Here is a 20,918-nt window from a genome sequence, read left to right on the forward strand (position 1 = left end):
TAGTAAGTTAGTCACCTACCCAGGCACTGAGGAGGGAAAAATAAACAAGACAATTAAAATAAGAGTGCCCTGGAGAAGAGTAACAGTAAAAGTCTGGTTACTGTTCAGGTGGGAGAACTAGAGAAAAAAGTCAGCAAGGCAGCATGGTTCACTAGGAGCCATATTGACTGCAAGAAAATATAGGATGGAAATATATCAACAAACCAGTTTTAACTTTCTGCTTACGTTTCTCCTCTTAGAAATCCTCTAAAAGACAAAAGGAACCCTGAATATACGAATCAGATCTTTATACCACTAAGGCCTTTTCTTAATCCTCTGGCTCATGATCACTTTAGCCCTACAGGGAATGCTTGTGGTCTGTCACCAAGCTCTGTGCAAAAGAGAAATAATCAATGATATCTCCACCCAAAAAAGACAATAAGAAGTAGACTTAATTCAGATAGACAGATAACATCTAAAGATATTACAGGCAAGGTAAGACCTTACTAGTTAAACACACTTTTAACTGTGATATGAGAAAAGATTTCTATTTATCTAAGGCAAGTAGTGATAAACCATTCTCTAACTGCCCAATTTTTTTCTTAATGGAATAGATATGCTGTATGCTTAACAACTGCACATAACCTAAAGAATACTTCTGTTCTTACAATTTCAGATGATCATCTACCACTCTTGCTTTCAATTCAAGAGCTTAAAACTATGGCAGGTGGTGGTGTGGTGGTCTACATCCTAGGATTAAATGGTAATAAGAGTAAAATGCCATGCAAAAAGCAAGTAATTTTACATGATTTGCTGCTAGAAGAAAGAATTTCTTTTCAGTCAGAAAGGAGCATCAATCATTTTCCTTTTTAAACAAAAAAGTCAAAAGTGGATGCTCTGGAAATTAAAGAACAAATTCCAGGTCAATTACAAATTAGCAAATAATGAAATTCTGTAAAGCTGGACTATCAGACTGCTAAGGACACAACAAAACCAGTTTTAGCTTCATTATCCATCTATCATTTACTCCTCATATTTACCCACTCCCCACCAAAAACCAACCATACCCATAACAACTCATGAAATATCCACACCAATGGGAAATAGAAAAATATAAAGGACAGGTCCTATCTTCAGAGAATGTACAATCTTGTTATAAGAAATAAGTATATTACAAGACCAATATAGGCAGAACAAGATCAAATTATAGCTTATAAAAACAAAGAATAAGCATTACAGAGAAATCAATAGATTAATTAGATTTGAATGCATCATAGATCTTGGGAGCTTGATTGAGTTAACTTGACACTGGCACCAAAAAAACGGAAAGTATCTTCTAAACCAAGTCCCTAGGAAAAATAATTCAGCGAAGGAGCCTAAGGAACAAGGCTCCTATCAGTGCTTATGAGGATGCCCATCTAACAATCTCTTAGGTTCTAAGTAGCTCACCACGAGCTACTAAAACTAAAACTAGCAGGCTTTTATGATTAGAATGGAAAAAAATGATAATGATTTCATCACCCTAGTATTTTTTTAAATTGAAGTATAGTCAGTCACAATGTGTCAATTTCTGGTGTACAGCATAATGTCCCAGTCACATATATACATATACACATAAATTCGTTTTCATATTATTTTTCATTACAGATTATTACAAGATATTGAATATAGTTCCCTGTGCTATACAGAAGAAATTTTTTTTTATCATCACCCTATGTATTTTTAAAATGTACTAACCTATTATAAAAATGTATAAGCAAACATATGTTAAAAAAAGAAGAAAAAAGATAAAAGAATTAGGAAACCACTACAAGAGGCCCAATATGTGCATAACAGGTAATCTGGAAGAGAAGACAAACAAAATAAACAGGTGGAAACCACCAACAAAACAATTCAAGAAAATTTCCCAAGAAAAACTTTCAGATAGTGAGTTTCAATAAAGGACACAGCCTGGCACACTAGATGAAAATACACCCATACCATGGTATATCATAATGAAATTGCACAACACTGGAAAAAAGAGAAAAACAAGTTGCCAAAGTATCAAGAATCACAATGGGAATTATAGTTCTCAACCACTATGAGTATGAAGACAAATTTCTGAGGTAAAATTATATTCAATCTAGAATTCTATATCCAAAAATGCTCAATATCACTAATTATCAGAGAAATGCAAATCAAAACTATGATGAGGTATCACCTCACACCAGCCAGAATGGCCATCATTCAAAAGTCCACAAATGACAAACGCTGGAGAGGCTGTGCAGAAAAGGCAACCCTCCTACACTGCTGGTGGGAATGCAGTTTGGTGCAGCCACTGTGGAAAACAGTATGGAGATTCCTCAAAAGACTAGGAATTGACTTACCATATGACCCAGTCATCCTGCTCCTGGGCATATATCCAGAAGGAATCCTACTTCAAAAAGACACCTGCACCCCAATGTTCATAGTAGCACTATTTACAATAACCAAGACATGGAAACAGCCTAAATGTCCATCGACAGATGACTGGATAAAGAAGCTGTGGTATATTTATACAATGGAATACTATTCAGCCATCAAAAATGACAACATAATGCCACTTGCAGCAACATGGATGTCCCTGGAGAATGTCATTCTAAGTGAAGTAAGCCAGAAAGAGAAAGAAAAATACCATATGAGATTGCTCAAATGTGGAATCTAAAAAAAAAAAGAACATAAATACAAAACAGAAACAGACTCATAGATATAGAATACAGACTTGTGGTTGCCAAGGGGGAGTAGGGTGGGAAGGGACAGCCTGGGAGTTCGAAATTTGTATAGTGACAGGCATATGTAGAATAGATAAACAACATTATACAGAGAAATATATACAAGATCTTGTGGTAGCTCACAGCAAAAAAGAATGTGACAATGAATATATGTATGTTCACATAGAACTGAAAAATTGTGCTCTACACTGGAATTTGACACAACATTGTAAACTGACTATAACTCAAAAAAAATGTTAAAAAAAAAGAGAAACAAACTAGCATGTATAAAATAGATAAGTAACCAGGATATATTGCACAACACAGGGAAATAGAGCCATCATTTTGTAATAACTTTAAGTGGAGTACAATCTGTAAAAATACTGAATCACTGTATTGTACACCTGAAACTAATACAATGTTGTAAATTGACTATACTTCAATTTAAAAAAAAAAGAAAAAAGAAGATAAGGTAGAATCTATATCCTGCCAGTGTTTCATTTAAACATGAGGGTAGGATAAAAGCACTTTCAGATGTGCAAGAGAGGTCTCAAAATTATACCTCCCATGCACTCTTTACTCAGGAAGCTAGTAGAGGGGTGGTTCACTAAAATGAGAATAAACAAAAAATTGAAACAGATTCAACAAAGCATAAAATATAAAAGAGAAGCAAAGGGAATCCCCAGGAAGACATTGAGGTGTGATCCAAGGATGATGGCTGTGAACGTAGAAAATAACCAGGACTGACTGGATCAGACTAGGAAGTTCCCAGAGATAGTCCCTTAAGAAGAAATTAAGAATTATTGTGTGAATCAGTAGTTCATTCTTTTTTTTTACTGCCGAATAGTATGCCATTGTTTGGCTATGTCACAGTTGATTTAGTCCTCTTTGAAGGACGTATTTTTCACAATAAAGAATAAAGATGATATAAAATTTATGTATATGTTTTTGTATGAATATAAATTGTGATTTCTTTAGGATAAATGCCTACAAGTGGGATTACTGGGTCACACGGTAAATCCGTATTTAACATATGGTAAGTGTATGTTTAACTGTTTTCCAGAGATGCTGCATCAATTTGCATCCCCACCAGTAATGTGCGATAGTTCCCAGCTGCTCTACATCCTTGTCAGCACTTGGTATTGTCAAAAGTTTTAAACTATTTTAATAGATGTGCAGTGGTAATTCACCGTGGTTTTAATTTGCATTCCCCTAATGGCTAGTTATGTTAAACATCTTTTGCTGAGCTGATTTTTCACTCTGTATTCTCTGCCAAAACCCATTAAAGATTTTTAATTGGATTGTTTCTTATTGTTGAGTTTTCAGAGTTCTTTACATTTTCTGAATATAAATCCTTTGCAAGTATGTGATTTGCAAATATTTTCTCCCAGTCTATAATCTGCCTTTTCATTCTCTTAATAGTGTCTTTCACATGCAAAACTTTTAATTTGATTTAGTCCAATTCATCAACTTCTTCTTTTATCAATCATGCTTTTGGTGTCATGCAAAAGAACTTCTCACTTACACCCAGGTTAAAGATTTCCTATGTTCTTCTCTAAAAGCTGTAGAACTTTATACTTCACATTTAGATGTGTGGTATATTTTAAGTTCTTTTTTTATAATGTGTGTGGTTTAGGTCAAGAGTCATTCTTTTTGTGTACAGATGTCCAACTGTTTCAATACCACTTATCAAAAAGACTATTCTTTTTTCACCTTGCAACTTTGTTAAACGTTATTGGCCATACTTGTTTGAGTCTATTTCTGGAATTTACTCTATTTCATTGATCTATATATCTATGCTAATACCACAGTCTTGATTGTGGTAGCTTTGTACTAAGTTTTAAAATCATGTAGTTTGATTTTTTCCAACATTTTCCTTTTAAAAAAATTTCTGGCTATTTTAGGTCCTTTGCCTTTCTATAGAAATTCTAAAATAAGTTTCTCTATAACTATAAACAGTGCTGTTGGGATTTTTATTGTTATTGCTTTAACTCTATAAATCAATTTGGGGAGAATCAACATCTTTTACTACGGTGAATTTTTAATTAATGAATACGGTATGTCTCTCCATTTACTTAAATCTTGTTTCTTACAAAATCAAGGTTTTATAGTTTTCAGCATAGAGATTTCATACATATTTTGTTACATTTATACCTAAGTATTTCATTTTCGGAGAGCTATTGCAAATGGATTTTTTTAAATTCAGTTTTCAATTATTTATTGCCAGTATACAGAAATATGATTGCTTTTTGTGGGCTGATCTTGAATCATGTGTCAAGCCCATTTATTCTAAGAATTTTTGTGGATGTCTTGGGATTTTCTACATATACAATCATGTCTTCTGCAAACAAGGACAGTTTTATTTCTTCCTTTCCAATCTGTATGCCATTATTTCTTCAAATATTTTTGCCACACTACAACCATTCTCTTTTCATTCTGGGTCACTGACAACACAAATGTTAGATCTTATGATAGTCTCAAGGTTTCTGATGCTGCTTATTTATTTATTTTAAACTATTTTTCTCTGTTTTTTAAATTTGATCATTTCTGTTGATCTATTTTTAAGTTCATCGGCTCATCTGCCATGTCCTCTCTGCTATTGAGCCCATCCAGTGAGTTTTTCATTTCCATTATTGCATTTCTCAGTTCTAAAATTTCCATCTAGTTCTTTTTTATATCTTCTGTTTCTTTGCTGAGACTTTCTATCTTCCCACTCATTCCTGGAATATGGTCATAATAGCTAATTTTAAACATCGTTTTGAGATAATTTTAACATCTGTGATCCTGGCACAGGCATCTGTTTTCTGTCTTTTCCCATGTGAGTTCAGGTTTTACTGGTTCTTTTTAAGCTGAGTAATGCAAGATTGTATTCTAGACATTTAAAATATTATATTATGAGACTCTGGATCTTATTTAAGTCCCACCAAGGATGTTGGTGTTTTTGTTTTAGCCAGTAATTGACCCACTTGAGTTCACACTTCAAGTTCTGACCAGCTTTCTGTAGGTTGTATCTCCAATTTCAGTTCAGTTTGCAAGGCCTTTGCGGTCATACTGAATAAGTTCCATAATTGTCCCACGCAGAGTCCAGTTTGGGGCTTGGGGGTGGTCTATCCCATAATTCAGTCCTCAATGTTTTCATATGCCATTTAGGATTAGATCCACGCACACACAGCTTCGAAGTCAGCTCAGGAGTCCGTGAGCAACTTTAAGTGATCAGTTTCCCAAGCTCCTCATTCTCCTGTAATCTTTTGGTTTCCTGGGGCTCCCCTTTTTCAGCCTTTCAGCAGAAAGCTGGGGCTTCATTAACTCCATTCTGCTATGTATTTCCCATAACTGCACCCACATCAGGGCCTAGCAACAGAAGAGCAGAGGGAAAAGAAAAGCAATGGGATATGCCCCATTCTCCTGAGACCGTACTCCTCCAATCTGAAAGGAAGGTTTCCTTCCCTCTGAGATTTAGGCTCCTGCCTGCCCCACGGAGGCCACTGCAGCCACTGCCAAGGATTGCTTGAGGCCTGGGGTGCAAGAGAATAAGGAAAAGGGAAAAAAGAAGAAAAAAAGAGAAGGATGTGGGATTGCCACATTTTCTCTGAGCATTAAGAGACCCTTTTCATGGTCCTTGAGTCAGAACTAGAGGGCTTCTCCTGGTGCTTTTTCTGTCCATGTTAATAATTTTCACATCCAAGTTTCAGGATACATTAAGTTCAGGCTGGCGCATACTGGAAGAAAAAAAATGGTAGACTCACCGCCGGTTCAGTAGTACTTTGAATTCTGGTCTTCTTCCCCAATCTGCCTCCTACTATTTATTTTTCAGAGTCCTCAAATAGCCAGTCCAAGCATTCTGTCCAGGTTTTATAGCTGCATTCAGTGGGAGAGACAGGGTGAAGTGTGCTTACTCCATCTCATCTGGAACCAGAACCTGGACTACTGCTTTCATAACAAACTTTGTAGAACTGACTATTTAAACTATTTGTTTAGCTTTGATTATAAGAAATTAAAAGTTAAAAATAAATAAATCCTGTAATAACCTTATTGAGGAAAAGGGAACAAGCAAGCTAATAGGATAACATTTTTTAAAGCATATATACTTTTGGATATTAAATGCTTAGGGAAAAAAGTGAAGTTCTTTATTGTACTTCGCTTTACTTCTTTAAATCTCATTTTATCTGTGGATTTTTATAAATACCAGGACTGTTATAAATTTTTTGAGAGAAGAAAAAAGTTATCCACAATATGAGACAGAGGAAGCCAAACGCAGATGAGAAGCTATAAACTGTTTAAGAAGTTGAAAACAAGTTCAGGATGACTAACAGTTTCAAGAAAAGAGGCCAGAGAAGCAGGCAGCCATCAATTCAAGGTCTTTTATGCCATGTTAAGATGGGTAGATTTATCTGATTTAAGGAAGGCCCTGAAGTATTTTAGCAATGGTTGGGGAGCTACATGATCCAACTGGTACATTTGAAGGGTCACTCCTCTGCAAAACACAGAAGTGCATAGAAAATGAGTCTTACTGTCTGAATCTAAGGGGTCACATCAAATTGCAGAACAGTATATACAGTATGATTCCACATGTCGTGGGTAGGGAGGGAAATTTCATACATACGCACACACAGTATCATTAGACATATCATATATAATGGTTTTTATTATTATTATATATAACTATCATAATAATTATATATAATTATCATACATATTATATAATATATAATATAATTATGATAGTTATTATATAATAATATTATATATGATTTTATATGTATGTATATATGTATGTATGTATATATGTGGATAAATATATAGACAGATTAAAATGTATTGAATGTTTCTGGAAAAATCAGAAGAAAACAGCAGCAGTGATTAACTTTGGAAGAAAGTGAGGAGCTAAGATACAAAAAACTTTTACTTTTCACTTTATTCTTATGTTTGATTTTTAAATTTTTTTACGATGAATATTTACACCCTTTAAAAGAATTGTAAAAAAATGGAAGGAGATCTTATGCATAAACTAGCTATGAGACAGACATTACATATTAAAACAAGATAGGTATGAATGAGCCTAGCATTTAGCACTGTTCCTAGCACACAGTAAGCACTTAAACAATTATAGATCTCCCTGCAAATAGAATACTACCAACCATTTATAAAGTTAGTTCACAACACAAAACAACTTTTCAATTACATTGCCCTACACTCCATGGCACTAATTTACCAGGCATTTTCAAGCATTCAGTAATTCGAAGAAAGATAAAGAATAATAATGGATATTGAAGATATTTATAATTACTATTTAATTATATTTTATTATAAAAGAAATGTTTGCATTATGTGTGCATTATTTTTCTCAATTTCTTAAGCACTGAAGGGTATAAAGGGAAACAGCAAAAGATCTTCTCCTTTCCTGGTCTATCTAATCCCAGTACCCAAACATAACCATTCCCAATGGCTTCTTGAGTTCTACACAATTCCAGACCGTCTTTGTACATATAAAGCACATATAAAAAGATATGTGCATGTGTGTACAAAGACACATATGTACATTATATTCTTTTTCAAGGAAATAACTCTCTGTTCCTTAAAAGAATCTAGATCTATTCTGTTTCCTACATGTCATTTTTCTAAACCCAAACAGAATAATGAAGAGGCAAATCCCTAAGCTGGCAGATGATGTTACATTTTCCAAGTCAGGAAATGTTAAAATGGACCTACTGAACAGATAGTGTTCTCAATGATCAACTAACACTCTTTGATGGAAAAGATGAACCTTAATCAGGGCAAGCAAAAGTTACTTTAAAGGGAAAAAATACACAGGCTGAAACAAACAAAAGAGCAGATGATAGGTTTTTTAAAAGGTTTAACGATATAATAAGGAGGAAGGATTTATCCCTAACCTTTAAGTCCCAGAGTTTGACTACTAAGCTCTCCCACAAAAGGAGTTACCAGAGATCTTCTAACTCATCCTTTGATGGAACAGAAGCTTAACGAAGGCAAGCAAATTTGGGGTAACTTTCATAGACAGTCTTCTATACTGAATGTAACAGGGGTCTAACCCGGAAATTACATATATCTTATATTTTTATGACTAGGGGAAGAAAGTAGTCATATTTTACAGCAGTACCTGGAGACTTCAAGCAAGGAAGGCAAAAGAGGTTCAGTTGCTTTTCTGTAACAGTTAACCCTTCATCTCAACTCTCAGCGTGTGCTCTGCAGTCTCCAAGGCAAAATTAGAATCCAGGACCAATATTTCAGGGTTTAAAAAAGGCCTCCAGAAGTCAAATTAAAATCACTTCCTCTTTATGAGCTATAAGGAAAGGCATAATTTTTTCCTGTATTTGTAAGAGGCAAGAAAAATTAATTCCTAACTATTTCAACTGAGAATAATAAAATTATTTGGTTATCAAACTGTGGCATTTTCTCCATTACTTCTTGATATTAATAGGATCTTCACTTGCTTTTAGAGGATCTAGAGGAGAAAAACTTCTAAATAATTAAATAAGCTTCTAATTAATTACTTTCTCATCAAAGGTAATATATAAAGAGGAAAACCTCAGTTTTACCCAACTTGGTGCTTTGAAAGAGCACAAGAGATAAGACGATGTTGATCATTCACAGCATCAAGTAAAGAGCTAAAATAGGACAGAAAGGCTGGACAACTTTCTAGTCATTCATTCATTCATTTAAGTAATGATTTTTAAATACAACAAACTTCATTAGATTAAACACATTATGGAGGGAACACACATAAGAATTAGTAAGAAATCCCATCTACAGAATATTTTTAAAGAGAAACCATTTTTACGCTGATATATATATATGTATCAGTTGAAAACAAGGGGAAAATATAAGCTTTTAAAGATCCTAGGAAGACTTCCTTTAATAAAAAGATACAAATTTTAGTCTTTTTACAATATTCTGAATTCCCAAAACATTAGACCCAACTATATGCAAAGATAAAAAAACTTCTAAGCCAAACAGAAATCATTTTCTGGAAGACCCAAGTGACTGTCTTTTGTAACAATGAAGAATTGAGTATCTATATAATATGGTTTTAAGAATTTAAGCTCTAGTCATCCAAAGGTGACTTTATCAACTGGTATTTATAACACTCTTTAACAAACTATTCCAGAATCTTAGTATTTCTTTTTCTTACCAAAAAAAAAAAAAAAAAAAAAAAGAAGAAGTTTATGAAGAAAATAACAACCAGAAATAGAAGAGTTAATGTTGTCCTATTCCCCCACATCTCCATTTACAAATGTAAACTATCACCAAATACAAAGCCACTTTCTGCTATCATTGTGGCACTAAGCATAATACATCAAGTTTAAATGTACATAATTCCCATCCTTTTAGATGCTTCAAATTTAAAAGAGAACACAAATGAATTTTTAAAAATAAAATGAACAATGTAGATAAACTGAAAAGTGCACATAAAAATAAACCAGGCAAGACTACATAATTTGTGAGGCTCAGTGCAAAATGAAAATGCGGGACCTCAAGGTTAAAAAACAGGAGAAAAGTGCTGTCATCGATAAAGCTTTCCCCTTTCTTCTGCAGTCTCTCACTTGTCGCAGTGTTCATTTGCTATTTAGTGATATTCTAAGAAAAATAAAAGTTTTTAGTTCTTAAAAAAAAAAGAATAAACCAGGCAAAATCTAGTATTTATTAAAATCTGAGGAAAAAAAAAAAAAACTACTGAGAGAAGTGTGTTGGTCCAGTAGCAATTAATGTCCTACTGCCCATACTGTGATCTCAATTGTTTTCCAATACAAGGAAACAGGGCTTCTTGGAGAAAAACGGTTCCTGATTCCAAGTATGGTGCAGGGAAATTTCAAGGAAAGCCTGATGTTCTGTGCCAGAAAGAAAGGATGATCTCAAAGAACACTGAAGTCACACCACAAGGACAAGCAGCCAACTTGAAAGGGCTTCTACTAGCCAAAAAAAAAAAAGGTGAAATATAGCCAGAAGAGAATAATGACAGCAATGGGTTGAAATAAAATATATAAAAATCCATGACCTCAGAGCGATACTCAAAACAGAAAACAACTCACTGGTCACATACAGGCATAATTCGTTATTTTGAAAATTGGTAAATAAAAGAGAAGAAAAATCAAGACTTTATCCTGCCCTTCTTGTAGTAACTATATTTCAGGGGAAACAAACAGGTGATGAAATAAAGTTCTACTCTGTAGAATAATTCCAGTTCACAAATTTAGAAGGAATAAAAGAATCAGAAAATTCACCATTTTGTAACCCTATGGAGACAATGGATCTAGATCATGTACTTATGCCAGAAACAACATGAATCTCATCTCTCATAGGTCTAACTACAGATTTACAGGAAATCTGGAGGTTAGAGGAACACATTAAACAACACTGTAAGGATATGATCAGCTAAATCCAGAATTTGGACTATTCTACTAAACTAAGAACTTTACTTCTCAAAAAATAAATGGCAAGGCCAAAATTAGAAAACAAACAAACAAAAACAGCTGGGGAGGGGGAACTCTTACAGATTAAGAAAGACTTAAGAAATACGTCAACCAAATGCAATGTGCCTACCATGTATATGAATCTTGATTTGAACAACTCAACTGTAAAAGGCTATTTTTGAGACAAAGGGAGAAATTAAACACCAGTTGTTAGATTTTATATGGTATTGAGAAATAATTTTCTTAGATGTTTAAGACTCTAGTGTTTATATTATTAATAAAAGAGTCCCCTAATATAACTTACAGACTTCGGTTAATAATAATGTATCAATATTGGTTCATTAACTATAACAAATGTACCACACTAATACAACCCACACTAATGCAGTAGAGAAAGAAAACTGCAGACAGGGACTCTGTATTTTTCTGCTCAATTTTTCTATATACCTAAAACAATTACAGAAAGTAAAGTCTATTAATTAAAAAAAAGAAGAAGAACTGGAACATGGGTTTCCTCTCCAATGAGACTCTCCAACCCATTCTTAAAACTGGTCACCTGAAGAGTTTCCACAGTTCATTATTTAACTTTTCCAATAATAGAGATACCCCCAAATTTTCCTCATGTTTAACATAAACAACCTCTAATATGTTCTCACACCATGTTTTTTTTTTTTGATGAGGAATAAAGGACTAAGAATTTCTATGTTCCAATAGATATAATTTAATGGATTCACAAAATCACTGATCATCAACAAAGCACAAAGTAATGTCTGTCAAATTTTGATATATGTCCAAACAACCCCCACCTCAGCTCCACAGACTCCTTAACTGGCTGATAATTCATGACTCTGAAATAAAGAATCTTTTCACTAAAAAACAGAAAGGGAGATCTTATCTATTAGATAAAGATACATACTGTAATATTTACAGATGATATGATGTCTAGGATTTCTTTCCAAATACGCCAGCAAGGTGGGAAAAAATGTAGGCTATAGATGCAAGAGGACTGGTCAAATGTTGACACTTAGTGAAGCTGAGTACTGGGTACATGAATGTTTATTATACAATTCTCTCTATTTTTGTATAAGTTGTAATTTTTTATAATAAAAAATTAGGGAAAAAACATTTAAGATTTGCTTGTCTCACTGCAGGACTCTAGACATGTATCAAATGTTGTTAAAATTAGAAAGGAAATCTAACTTTTTAAAAAGTACTGATGGTAAGTACTGCAGAATTACTAGTGATCAGATTTGAAATCATAGGACAGAAGGGTTTTTTTCCCTCTTATACCAGCACTGCAAATAAGACTGTATTTATTAAAAAGAAAAAAAAAAAGAGTGGTATGGTGAGTTAGACCTCAAGAGATCATAAAAGTGGAGAAGTGAAAATAGGTAGGATATCACCATGAAATATTTATTAAGATGAGAGAGAAGGGAGAAAAAGGAATCTAACAGACTAGTGAGGCAATTAACCCCTTTGCAGTTTCAAAGCAAATACACTGAAAAATAAACTTTTGAAAGAATAGTCACAAATGGAGAGAAGAAACACAAATGAATTATTATATAGAGATGTATCTCTGAATAATTACATTAATAAAGGGAAAAGCTTAATAAATTCTACAGTTCTATTTAACAGGGAAACTTCAGAGAACAATTGAGTGTAGAAGTACTACCTAATAGGCCTGTTGACAGGTGGTAGAGTTTAGACACAACTAAAACATTCAGACACCTTTGTAAATCCCAAGTACAATTCAGGAGTCTAGCTTGATTCAATAGAGAACAGTAGGACACAACCAGAATAGTTCAGAGAGCTTTGAAAAGAGAGCAATTCGCTGCAGTAGCATGAGGAAGGTCATTCAGAAGAAAAGATGGGGGGAAATGCTAAGGCCTTCAACACATTAGGGCCAATGAGAAAGGAACATACTAGTAATGAAATTATGCATGAGCTGAGGGAATCTAGAATTGTTAAGTACAGGAAAGACTGAGAGAAAACTGAGATCTGAGGGAATCCAGGAACAGACATTATGAGAATTCTGAAAAGGGGGATTAATTTATTAAAAGGAACAAAACTTAAGAGTTCAGGCTAAATTCATCATAAAGTATCTTTCTATCCTATAAAGAAATAAATCCTTATACCAGCTATCAAAAATTGAACATCAGTTTTAAACCAACCAATCTTATAAAGGGTTAGCCTCTGGATACCTTTTCCTTACACGTTTAGCGTTTTTATTAGGGCCACTGAGCAAGAAGTCATTATGCCAACAGGAAGGAAAGGGCAAGCAGCTCAGTCCCATAAAAATGTTCCTAAAGGGTCCATATTCCAAAGCACCCTCAACAAAAAGAAGTTGTGAGGTATCAGTATGCAGAAGAAACAGTTAGAAAGCCAAGAAAGAAAGTCAAAAGCTGCCTCACTGAAATACAGAACAGAAGATAAAAAAATCTATTTATTTTTGGAAAGTGAAAAGTTCTGAGGAACAGGATGTCATGTGGTTATAAGTAGGTCAGAAAAACGTACTATAACATTAGGAAATAGTATGAATAGACAGAAGGAAAGGAGAGCCTCAGCACCCAAGGATCTCTAATTCATCCATTAAAAGGTACTAAACTGTTCTTCAAGCTTTATTACATAGAATCCTGAGTAAACTATGGCCAAAATAGGCAGGAGAACCTGCTGAAAGGGCTACAGAGATGTATCCTGCCTCACCTGGAAGCATCTCCTCAGGACCAAGTAGAAGAAAGGCAGAAAGTAGCACTATCCAGGCCAAGCTGATGTTGACATGCCCTTTATAGACTTGCCTGAGAGTAAAACAGAACCCAGAAAGAGGTAGCTCCAGCTGCACCTGTTTGTGGTCTCTATGTGACTGAGCTGAGAACAGCTTGAAAGAAATAGGGGGGAAGCAGAAGATGTGAGAAAGAGAGAGCACCATTCTTCTCTCTATTCTTCCTTCTCCAATCATCTGTGTTTTTCTAGTAGTGACAAGGGTGCTGATCTATCCACTGCCTTCCTGATATCCCATGTTTCAGGAAAGCCAAGTTTGGGCTGAAAGTAACCATAAAACAGATCTACAATCTTATTAGCATAATGTATTAGTCAAATGAGCCAAGGAGAAAAGAATCTTGGACAGTAAGAAAGCTTACGGCAAAGGGCAGTGATTTAAAGAACAAATGTTGAAACAATACATAATACACATTTCATTAACTTAACAGACAGAAATTTACTAGAATTCCAAACATCAGGGCTTCACAAAGACAGCACATTCACTCTACAGACAAAACAGCCATGAATTTGAGGGTCCAAAGCTACGTAGCATTTTTGTTCTTGCTCTTTTTACCAACTAGAGTTATTTCCACCAATCACAGCAACTTCCTTTGCTCTGTATGTTGGCACTAAATTCCTTTAGATACTAATAAATGTACCATAATAATACCAAGCCTTCTAGAGTCTAACAAGAACATTTAATGTGCTAATCACTCCTACTTAATTTTGATTCAGATAAAACATTTAAGTATCAGTAATATCAGATTATGTCATAAACTGAAAATATAAAGGTGAATTAAACTGGCAATGAATTCATGGTTTAATATCATTGGACTGATGTCAGAAAAAATTATTTATCCTTGTAGTTAAAAAATAGGGACCCAAGTAGTAAAATGGACCTCAAAAATGATGACAGGGTCAGAAAGAGTTACTTGATGAAAATGAAGCTAATGAAATCAACACATAACAAGTACTATTATTTTCAATCCATCCTGCAGTGTGATTTGAAGGCAGCTTCCTTAATGTTATTAAAGCATGTTTAACACAAAAAAACAACTCATAGGTTATTTATGTTTGGCTATTTTTTTAAAGGCAAATTTTACCATAACAGGCATTATGAAAACACTTTCTAGAGTAGAATGTTTCAGATAATTCTCTCTCTCTCATCCTAACTCACCACAAAAAGAAATTCCCAAAGTCTAATTATTGCAACTATTAGCTAGTAATAACATTTCCAGAAGAAAAATGTTCAACATGTTTATACCAAGCTAACATCAGAATATTCAACTGATAGTTAGGGAGGCTCACCAAAGAGAACAATAAATATAAATTGGTATATCATACAAAGCAGCTTACCTTGTAGTTTTTTCAATACAGCAACCTCCATTTTCAGAACTTGTTTTGGTTGTTGAGCTGATTCCACCTTCAGTGCAACATTTTCCCTGGTAAGCATGTCCAAGGCATCGTAAATTTCTCCAAAGCCCCCACCCCCAATCTTCCTCAACTGCATAGGAAATAAAATAAGAACATACACACACAAAATTACTAGAAGATTCGAATTAGAAACTGATTCACCTCTCATATTTAGACAATAATATATGATTTGACTATCCTTACTTTACGATAAAAGATCTCAATATTGTTACTAAATTAACTATGCATATGCCAAAAACACCTAGAAATAACATCAAAATATTTCCCCACAAGTTTTCCCACAAAAAGTAATGAAATTATTTCAGCAACAAACAAGTTAAAATTTGGTCTACAGCCAGCATCACAAAAAGCACAATATCTGAAAGCTTCACTTCTCACAAATGCCCTTCAACAACCAGATTTGTTTTACTTCTAAGGCAATCATTTAAAGACTTTTTAAACCCATAAAATCTTCTTGCCAACTGAAATCTTATCTGGAACTTGACTGACATGCGTAAATGGGGAGGTCGGAAGAGGGGCAGGGTAGCCAGAGCCCAGCGTTCTCAGCACCATTTACCCTCCTCTCTGAGGCACTGAACAAGGTGCCTCAGCTTTATAGGCATAAATTTAGCTCTTGTTCTAAACTACCCCAGTGTTCACTCTATATTAATATATTCAAGTAATAGTAAATTTCAATCAAGTGAAATACTTTCAACAAACACTTAATATTCTTCCTGATAAAATGTGTTAGCTTAACTGGGGAATATTAGGATCTTGGCCCAAATATTATAAGCAAGTTCTGAAGAGTTAGTGACAACTCAAACTGCAGAGCTGTGAGAAACTGGGATGGGAGGAGGGTAGGTGATACACTTCAAGCTAGATACAGCATAAAATTAGCCTTCTTCCATTTTCTGAAAACCAGTCTTCTCCTTACTATATTATCGAACAGCTAGGATGTGATACAATGAAAAGAAATGTCTGGAAGCACAGGATCCTAAATCCTAACCATCACAGAGGCCTCACCTCAAGCCTTCCTTCTTTCTCCACAGGGTCTGTACTGATTACCGCATCTAGGCTGATTTCTTTACCTTTGAATTTCTATAGGAATTATTTGCTTAATCATTTAATTAATCACTTTACTAGGCTAAATAAATCAGATATCACTTTATAAATACACTATATGGTTTTTTAACTCATACTTTAACTTTCCATTGTCTATGTCCTAGCCTGTACAGTGAAATAAACTACTTCAAAGAGAGGGCCACTCCTTCTACTTTTTTATTCCCCCCCATAGCATTTAGCAAAGTGGTAACCATATAATTATTGCTAAATAATTATTTATTATTTTGTATATATGAGCCATTATTCTTCCTTATTCTGGTCTGGTGATGGGAAAGAGATACCATGTGAAACTCTCATAAGAGTTTGAGACTAAAAACAAGTTCCAGAACTTAATTTCAGTTAAACAAATTGCTTTTTGTTGGGCTCTGATTGGTTCTTATGATTATTTATATTTTGTCCACTAAACAAAGCCTTATATAACCTAAAAAACTCATAAAACAGTACCAAAGGAACATCTTTCTAATTATGGTCTGCGATGCAAGATGTCTTTGTGTTCTACCTCACAAAGAACCTTACCAAATGACAGGACAAAAAAATCTAGGCTGAAGTAAACGATTTTGCTTCTTGGTCTATTCCTACAATGTCACCTGAACAGTAACAGAGCATTAATTTTTTTTAATCGAACTTAACAAAGCTCTAAGGCATCATCAATGTTTATACAGCAAAGAGAAAGAGGCAATTTAGTACGATGGTGATATGCAGATTAGGTAAAGAACAGAGGTTAAGAAACTGGCAGAGTGCATTTTCCAAAGATGGCCATATGCTATTGCCCACTCTCTCTGCTCTTCTTCCATGTGACCTCACCATTTCCCTGCCGAGAAGTAGAGTCCATTTCCACACTCTCTTAAACCTGGGTAGATCTTCTGACTATTTTAACAAACAGAACACACCAAAGTAACACTGCATCATTTCTGAGAATAGCCATTAACCAGCCCTGAAGCTCTGTTTCCTGTCTCTCAAGAGCCAGCCACCGTGTAAAAAGTGTGTCCATCCTGAGAAGCCATAGCTTTGTAGAGAGGTCCTAGAAAATGAGCCTCCAGGTTAGCAGTAAGGGAACTAAGGATCCCAAGGCACCAAAGAAGCCATCAGAAGTAGATCCTCCAATCCAACCAAACCTGCTCGTGCCGCATGGCTAAGAGACAAACCACTCAGGCAAACTCTTCCCAAATTCTTAATCCACAAAACTGTGAGCAAAATAAATGACTGGTTTAAGCCTCTAAGTTTTGATGTAGTTTGTTATATAACAACTGATAACCAAAAAACCATCCTTAACAATGAACCTATGATTTCTTACTAAAAATGCCACTATGCCTCTCAAGTTTGGGGTCATGCACTACACATATATCAGCTCTAATTATCAGGACAGAGCAACTATGCCAGGCATAGCTTCATCTGTCACCTTTTGATATGTCTACTGGAGAATAGTTAACCTTTAACAGAGAACTTAATACAAAGCTGTCACCAAAGCACCACTCATGCCTGACTTACATAAAAGATTACCAGTTGCTGGAATCTCCCTGCAGCAGTCCATGACGACATGGTTCTTTTCTTATATTTACTCAAGTAAATTTTCAAAGATTCCTGATTTGCCTAATCAGTAAAAACAGTGTACCACAGAAACAAAATTTTTATTTCTAAAAGAGGAAACTTATTCTTCCAATCTGTTGATAGACTAAAGAAACTATTAAATAGCTTTGCTAAACCTGTTGATGGAACAAAACTTTGATTAACAAAATACTAGGCAGCAATAAAATATATTTAAACATATCCAAAATAAAAATAGTTTTCTCAGAGGAGGAAAGATGGCAGACTCCAATTCCAGAGCAAGGAAGCCATCAAAAGACTATTGGGATCATGTGAAAAGGACTCAAGAGACAACTTGAAAGATGTCCCCTTGGGCAAATGAGACAATTTGAGCATCAATAAGAATGGTAACTAAAATGGCCTGAAATACATTAAATATGTTTAAATCCATGAATTCTTAATTATATTTTTAAGATGCTAGGAAACCAATTCATTATTTTGCAAACTGGCAAATTAAGAAAAAGAATCAAGCATTTATCCTGGTTTCCTAGTCAAACTGTATCTCAGGGTAATCAAATAGTTAATGATGGGAAATTTCTCTTCATAGATATGTCTCAACTAATAAATGAAGGAATCACAGAATATCCCCAATCTGCAATTGCTAATGATTTAACAGACCTAGACAATGATGATCAATAGTGCTAACACCACAAAAATGATGGGCAGTAAGACATTATGTGCTTCCCATCCAAAGTTCACAATACTCATTAAGAAAAAAATGCCCCATCTCAATAAACAAACCTGAAATCAGATCTAATCAAGCTTCTAAGAGTTTACATAAAATACATGAGATAGAGAAACATGTTAACAGCACATTGAAGCAATAAAAAAATCCAAACTTTGGGAAATTCCATAGGCAAATAACTTAGTTTCTTCAATAAATAAACTGTAAGGAAAAAAGAGATGAAAAAGAACCTAGAAATTAAAAGAAATTTAAGAGATGTCAAACAACTACAATATTCAGACTTTTTTGGATTTGATTTAACCATTTAAAATAATTTTAAAAACAACTAGGAAAATGTGAAAGCTGGAAGGATACTTAATGATATGAAGAAATTATTGCTTTTTAAGATATGAAAATGGTATGATTATGTTTTAAAAAGAAGTTTAGAGATATATACTGAAGTGCATACAGAGAAATGCTAAGACAAAAGATTTGCTTCAAATATTGTAGGAGAGAGGTTGAAGAGATAAACAAGATTGACTATCAATCTATAACTGTTTAAGTTGGTGTATGAGTACATGGGGGTTCTTTATTAGTCTTGGTATTTTAACGTATACTTATAAATTTCCTTAACAAGATTAAAAAATAAAAAAGGGCAGTTCATTGGATTTTTTCAGTGTTCTTTCCCTAAGTACACCTTTATTTATCTTGCTTAATATTACACCTTTATTTACCTTGCTCAATATTAGCTATCAGAGGTTAGGAAACTTTACTATTATATGAAGCAAGAGTAAGAATTAGGGTATAAACAGAACCTAATCATAGGAAAAGAACTGAAAATAACTGCTTTAGGCATATAAGCAAATATACATACTATTTCCTAATGAAATGCTATTTTTATCAAGATAATAAAGCCTACCCACCCCCCTACCAGCCCTCTCTCTCCCTGATGAATACTCACCACTTTCCATCTTTCTTTGACCAGGATTCCAACACTCAGGATATCTGGCTGCTCTCCTCCTCCACTCATTGCAATTCACTGATGTGGCAGAATGGCTACACAGGCATCCAGCTCCCAAGGGTGGTTTCCATTTAACCTAAAACAAAAGAAATAGTAGCAGTATATCAGAGCTAACTAATTAACACAAACACCCCAGCACCAAGTAGCACTACTAATCCTATACATTAATTAGGTTGCTTTCCTGGAAAGGAGGGAAAATCCCACGAAATCATTTCCAAAATGTATTTAGTGCATAAAAAAAAAAAGTACTTATCTTTCCATTACAGATGCCCAGTGAAAAGCCAAACATTAAAAAGCCATTATGTTACAACACAAATACAATTTACAGGAACTGAGACTGCTAGACTACAGGGTAGGCACCGTATCAGTGGTAGCTGACCCACACTACTATCCTTAGTTCAACATACTGCTAAGAAAAAGACCTGGTACCTAATTTATAACAGCATACAGTTTAATAGGTTGTAACTTAGAGATTAAAATCATCAGAGCATTAATAAAATTTTAATGCTACATAATACACTTAAAATACATTGGAAATAAACATGAGCCACAGAAAAGATCAAACCCAATACCATGATATGCTAACAAAAAATAAATAAGTAAAAGGATAATAACATGACCGCATACCTGTAGAAAATGAGGATACTGCAGAAAAATATGGCCTAAAAAAACCAACTGTGACCTAATATTCCAGAACCAACTCAAAAAAAGAAAAAGAAGCTTTAAAACAACATAAATCATAATTTTAAAAGCTCTTAAATGAGAGAGCTAGACAACAGGGACACATAAAAACAAATCTGAGCAAATTCAGAGAAGGATCTGAAATTAAAGAAAAAGAAATGAAGACTCAAGTAGAAGAGATATGAGAGAAAACACCAAACAAGTAAGAGAGAAAAAATAAAGGAGAAAAATGAAAAAAATTAAAGGGAAATTTAGAAATTAAAAATGATAAATAAAAGGCAAAGTAAATACAAAATACAAATTATAGAAGGCCGCTCAAAATAAAACCAAAGCTATGAAATAGAACAAATACTAGCCACTGTAATTCAAGCAAATTTTCTGGAAATTAAAGAAAGACTAAATCTGCATATTGAAATATAATACTACATATTAGGGAAAACAATTCAGTAGGTCAACATCAAAACACAGTCCAGTAAAACTACTGAATTTTAAGGGGAAAAAAATTCATTGGACATCTGTGCAGAAAGTCCAAACTACAT

General features: G+C 34.2%; 1 protein-coding gene across 2 annotated transcripts in view; it reads right to left on the reverse strand.

Annotated features, from left to right (window-relative positions):
* The window catches only part of TTBK2 (tau tubulin kinase 2), a 121,229-nt gene that overhangs the window by 74,106 nt on the left and 26,205 nt on the right, over nt 1–20,918 (reverse strand). The window contains exons 2-3 of one of the 2 annotated variants that reach the window (XM_010965207.3): nt 19,639–19,774; nt 15,251–15,398 (exon numbers count right to left, since the gene is read on the reverse strand). In XM_010965207.3, the coding sequence (XP_010963509.3) occupies nt 15,251–15,398; nt 19,639–19,707 (217 nt within the window). In that variant the 5' untranslated portion in view covers nt 19,708–19,774. Of the gene's footprint in view, nt 1–6,454; nt 6,567–15,250; nt 15,399–19,638; nt 19,775–20,918 lie in introns of those variants that run through there. The other variant, XM_074365979.1, reaches the window with a different exon arrangement.

The sequence above is a fragment of the Camelus bactrianus genome, chromosome 6, assembly GCF_048773025.1.
Source record: "Camelus bactrianus isolate YW-2024 breed Bactrian camel chromosome 6, ASM4877302v1, whole genome shotgun sequence".
Taxonomy (NCBI): Eukaryota; Metazoa; Chordata; class Mammalia; order Artiodactyla; family Camelidae; genus Camelus; species Camelus bactrianus.